This window comes from Danio aesculapii, chromosome 17 (assembly GCF_903798145.1).
Source record: "Danio aesculapii chromosome 17, fDanAes4.1, whole genome shotgun sequence".
NCBI classification, from domain to species: domain Eukaryota; kingdom Metazoa; phylum Chordata; class Actinopteri; order Cypriniformes; family Danionidae; genus Danio; species Danio aesculapii.
The window spans coordinates 9904840-9910224 of record NC_079451.1 but is presented as its reverse complement, the minus strand read 5'-3'; the positions used below and the strand labels follow the sequence as shown (position 1 = coordinate 9910224).

The window sequence follows — 5385 nt, the reverse complement described above, 5'->3', positions numbered from 1 at the left end:
AAATGACAAGCTAAAGAAAAAATATCCAACTGCTATGCGACGAACAAAAGCTGTATAAAGCCACCCCAGCTAAAAAACGATGTTCTAACAGATTCCACGTGTGCCTTGGAAAATATTTCAATCTGATTTAGGGTTTTAATGTGCCACCAACACGCAAATTAGAATAAAATAATACATCTAAAAAAATAGGCTTTACCATAAAGACCTTTAGCTAAATTTTCTATTAAAACCAGTACAGTTTATAACCATTAAAACCAATACACATTATATAAGACAGTATTTTTCAGCAAATTTTTGCCAAAAATTATCATACAAGAATAGCTTCATTATAACTTTGTGCTTATATTTAAACCATGGATTTAAACATACAAACCGAAAGGACGAGTTTATTTGAGTTTTACTACAGGTGGCAGTAATGCACGAGTATGGATTCCACCCTGTTGTTAAACACCAAAGAAGGGAAGAAAAAAACATGGCGTCTGACGAAGACTCGGGAGATTATTTTGTCAGAGAAATAGAGAAAAATGATGGGTCTGTATTGAGAATGTATCAGTGCAGTAAAGGAGACGTGGGCTGTGTCGTATGGGACGCTGCTATTGTCCTGTCAAAATACCTCGAAACGGAACAGTTTTGCAGTAGTGGGTCCGGTGTGAGTATGTTGTCCTGCAAGAACATTATTGAACTGGGCGCAGGAACAGGACTCGTGGGTCTCGTGGCTGCATCTCTGGGGTGAGTTAATGATTTAGTAGTTTAAATCAAGACATTCAATTCAAATATATGTGAAATGCCTTTGCTTTTTTAAAACTAAGAAATTGTATAAGTTTTGAAAGTTGTAGGACTTGATCTGGACTGATTAATTTCTCTGTTATGCACTGTTGATGTGGTTCAGTTGTTACTCTTTTGTTGTAATTGAATCTGAAAAATGTGTATTTATAGGGCAAATGTCACATTGACAGATCTGGAAGACCTGCAGCATCTCCTTCAGCTGAACATTAAGAAGAACCAGCATCTCATCCACACAGGCTCAGTCACAGCCAAGGTACTGAAATGGTTTGTACTAAATTTCATCCTACAGGATTTCTTTGGGAGGGCTTTAATTAAATTGAGTTAGACATATATGAAGAGTTCAGATGTAAAACCGTCTAAATCAACTAGACCTCTTTTATTGTAAATGAGCATTTTCTATCTGGCTCCTATAATTAGGTTCAAAAGTTTTATTTTATATGTAATGATAAGGTTATTAGCTAGTAAATAATTCCCCCCCCCCCAAAAAAATGTCACTTTAATGTAAGTAGAGTAATGCAAACATTGTAAGCTAAGTTTGTTAGATTCAAATAATGCAGTGTAAAAACATTGTGAAACATCAATATCTGTACATTGTCTATTATTATAAAATGCTTATCAGACGCATAAGCAATATGAAGTAATAAAAAGAATGTATAATTTTATACATTATATTTATCTTTTAAAAAATAGCTTAAATTAGCAAATAAAACACAAGGTATGCCTACTGGGCAAAAAGGCATGTCTCTTAGACAATTTTAGAAGATGTCATTCATTTTTACCATACTTAAGGTCTTGTTTATCTTCATAGCATCCACGTCAGATAAAAGTACGGCATCTTAACTCTGTCTTTCGTGAAACTCAGTTGCCGTTTAAAGTATAGTAAATCAGACTCATTCAAAGTAGCGTCGCTGCGCAAATAATCGTTATGAATGCATGCTACACTTCCGACTGTACAATGTGTTTTCTTTTTCTATAATGCACAGAGTTTTGAGGTAAGGGACGTTTTCATTTGCTATTCACTGATAGTCGGACAGGCTGATCCAGTTCATCAAACGTCTTTTAAAATCGAAATCTGAAGCGGAGTGAAACAGTCTTCACATAAACCCGGCATATCAGCGCGCTGCTACATTGAAAACATATGATTCAATTCACACCTTCTGATTGGTTCTCGGGATATAGCGGCTTTTGTTGTCAAAGGCAAGTGGCGTTTAGTGGCTTTTGCCAACAAACTGTTATTCTGAATGCGCTGGTGCTGGGATTTGGATGATTAGAAGCAAATCTATTTGTTGATGGTGTACTACGTGCCTAAAGAATTTACTCAATGTCATCATCACATTTTTAGTGGAAGTGGCGTTTAGCAGCTTTTGCGTCTGAACTCCTATCCTATAAATATAAATATAAATAAATGTACATTTTAAAAAACTAAAAATTCTGTTTTTAACCTTGCAATGAAACTATTTAGTGTAATGGAAATTAACAACAAAATAATTATAACATATTACATGTATTCTATTTTAAAGGGGGGCAAGTGTTGAAGATTTTCTACCTTATCCTCATTACATTCTGATGGCTGACTGTATCTACTACGAGCAGGTACTGTAACAATTAGCATTACGCAAAACAATCAAAAGTATTGGTACCCATATAGAAATAGGTAGCTGTAGAATACAGAATAATTATCAGTATCTAGATTTAATAGACAATAAAACCTTTCATTTTACACAGTCTGTGGAGCCACTAGTGGAGACTCTAAAACTCTTGGCTGGACCAGAAACATGTATCATCTGCTGCTACGAGCAACGCACTGTTGGTGTCAATCCTGAGATAGAGAAGAGATTCTTTGAGGTAAGAAGACAATCCAAATATTAATGCTACACTGAACCTATTAAACATGCCACATTTAGCAGCAAGTTAAAGGGATAGTTCACCTTAAAATAAACATATACTCACCATTTACTGATCCTCAAGTTGTTCCAAACCATTATGAGTTTCTTTATTCTATTGAACTCAAAAGAAGATATTTTGAAGAATGTTAGCGACCCATAACCATTGACTTCCATAGTAGGAAAAGCAAATAATATGGCAGTTAGAGGTTTTCAGCATTTAAAAAAATATCTTCTTTCGTGTTCAACAGAAGAATAAAAATCAAACAGATTCGTGAGTAAGAAGTGAAGGATGAGTAAATTACAGAATTATCATTTTTGGGTGAACTATCCCTTTAATGAGAGTGTGTTAGACCAGTCAGTCTTCAAGCTCCAAATAATAGTATAAATAAGAATGTATATGAAATGGCATTAACATTATTATTATTTCTGCTATTGTCTCACAGCTGCTTCTGCAAGACTTCCAGTCAGAGGAGATCCCGTCTGAGAAACAAGACCCTGAGTTCAACAGTCCTGACATTCACATTCTCCACCTGCGGCGAAGAGTCAGATGAAGGACTTTTGTGCTCCAGTGTTTGAAATAGTGTGGAGGGGTTGCGTGTTTTTGCATTTTAGTGGATGCCGTTGTTGTTGTCCGGATGTCTGTTAAAGTGTCTATTCTGTATAATGACTATTTAATGCAATGATTTTCTTTATAATGTGGTCTTGGAGGATGGCCTTAAGGCAATAGTTTACCCAAAAATGAAAATTCTGTCATTATTTACTCCCCATTCACTTGTTCCAAACCTGTTTAAGTTTCAAACTCAAAGGAAGACGTTTTGAAGAAACATGAAAACCTGTAACCATTGACTTCCATGGCTTTTGTTTCTCCTACTATGGGAGTCAATGGTTACAGGTCTTCAGCTTTCTTCAAAATATCTTCTTTTGAGTTCAACAGAGGAAAGAAAATTAAAAACTTTTTATAACCACTTCAGAGAGAGTAAATAGTTTTTTTTTCTTTTTAAACCCCCCAAAAGTTCAGTTAAATGGTTTGTTTAGTAGGCAAATATGCATCTCTTTTTTTAAAGTGCAATCTGTAAATAAAAACATTCTAAATTTATCCTAAAACATTTTCTTTGTCAGTACCAAATAATTTAAAAGCTTTCAGGAAAATGCTTGATTTCAGCATCATTCATTACTCGTGTTATTACAATGTTATTTTATTATTATTATTTTTTTTTTAACAGGACGATCAGTTTTGCATGCTGTCATTCTGGGTTTGATGTTATAGAGATGACCAGGATATGGGGCTGTTTATTATCCTTAGTTAATTCTTAAAGTGGTAGTTCACCCAAAATTAAGAGTCATCCATTATTTACTCATCCTCCACTTTTTCCTCCACGTTTCTTCTTTCTGTTGAGTGCACATAAGTACTCTATACTATAAGTAGAATATATACAGACAAATGTTGGGAAAGAAACAGCCATTGACTTCTATAGTATTTTTTGTTCCAGGATGTCAATGGCTGGCTTTTCTCAACATTATCAAGATATCTTATTTTGTGTTCAACAGAAGGAAAAAAATCATAAAAGGTTAGAACCACTTAAGTGTGAGGAAATGTACATTTTTGAGTGAACTATCCCTTTAAGACAGTAACTTAATGTCTACCTTTGGATTTCCAAAACTCCTAGAATTGATTCGTTTACATTTATAGCATATAGTATTTATAGATAATCTTTTATTAATTAAAAATGCATTAAAATAGCAGATAATAATAATAATAATAATAATAAGTTCTTAAGAGTCATTCACATTATCTCCTAACCGAGATTCTTAAGAATCTTCTGCTCTGGCCCACTCAAAAAACATGCAATTTTTTGCACAGTTTAGCTCTAACACTAATCACACACTCTAATCAATGTCTTTAAGTTCATTAGAAAATCACAAGTAGGTGAGTTTGGTCAGGACACTGCAGTGCATTGGCCATCCAGGGTACAATTTGAGGAGCCCTGCTTTACCTTTTGTAAGAGACCTTGCCAATTTTTGAGCTGTTAGCTTGGTGTGGGGATTTGATACTTATATCAATACACTTGCTTTGATATTCCTGCACAGGCCTGGATTGTCTATTTTAGCCATGCCATGGTGTAAAGGACAGGTGCTGCACAGTTTAGCTTTAATTCTAATAAAACACACCTGATCAAACTAATTGAGCTTGTTTGAAACCTACAGGTAAGTGTATTGAAGCAGGGTTGGAGCTTAACTGCAGGGCTGTTACCCTCCAGGAACTGAGTTTGACATGCATGGCGTAAAGCTTTGCATTTAGGTTAGTTAACAATAATTTTATACATTTATTTTTTAACTTGGATTTCCTATAATAATATGCTTCAAGGATGCCTAGCATGCCACATCAAATAGAGCAACTTAAATGGGCAGGTCAGCTTGTTGAGACCACATTAACAAAATGGCTCAAGCCACTTTTTAGCCATTATTTTTTTTTACATATAAATCATATTAATTATTGTCATGTTTACAAACTTATGAATCATAGGCATTAATGTTTAGTAAAAGCACATTTATGATTGATTCAATTTGTAGAGGGTTCCGTGATGCTTCCTATAATCTCCAAAAAGGTCGCCAGTTCTGGCAGTGGTGCGTAAGGACATCGTGGGCGTGTGGGTGGCACGAGGTGGCACTGTTCCCCCTTGAAATATGATACTGTCAAATTGGCAATGTACAG

The 5385-nt window shown here is 34.9% G+C and overlaps 1 protein-coding gene across 1 annotated transcript; it reads left to right on the top strand.

The window, feature by feature from the left end:
* The first annotated feature begins 465 nt into the window (after window positions 1–465).
* vcpkmt (valosin containing protein lysine (K) methyltransferase) lies at window positions 466–3637 on the top strand. The gene is made up of 5 exons (XM_056476695.1): window positions 466–729; window positions 937–1050; window positions 2307–2379; window positions 2512–2631; window positions 3116–3637. The coding sequence occupies exons 1-5, from the start codon at window positions 473–475 to the stop codon at window positions 3221–3223; spliced, it is 672 nt and encodes a 223-aa protein (XP_056332670.1). The 5' UTR covers window positions 466–472; the 3' UTR covers window positions 3224–3637.
* The last annotated feature ends 1748 nt before the right edge of the window (window positions 3638–5385 follow it).

Coding starts and splice junctions, on each gene's coding strand:
- vcpkmt (XM_056476695.1), top strand. CDS start 473: ATGGCGTCTGACGAAGACTCGGGAGATTATTTTGTCAGAGAAATAGAG. Junction 1,051..2,306: donor ACAGCCAAGGTACTGAAATG/GTTTGTACTAAA, acceptor TCTATTTTAAAG/GGGGGCAAGTGTTGAAGATT. Junction 2,632..3,115: donor TAGAGAAGAGATTCTTTGAG/GTAAGAAGACAA, acceptor ATTGTCTCACAG/CTGCTTCTGCAAGACTTCCA.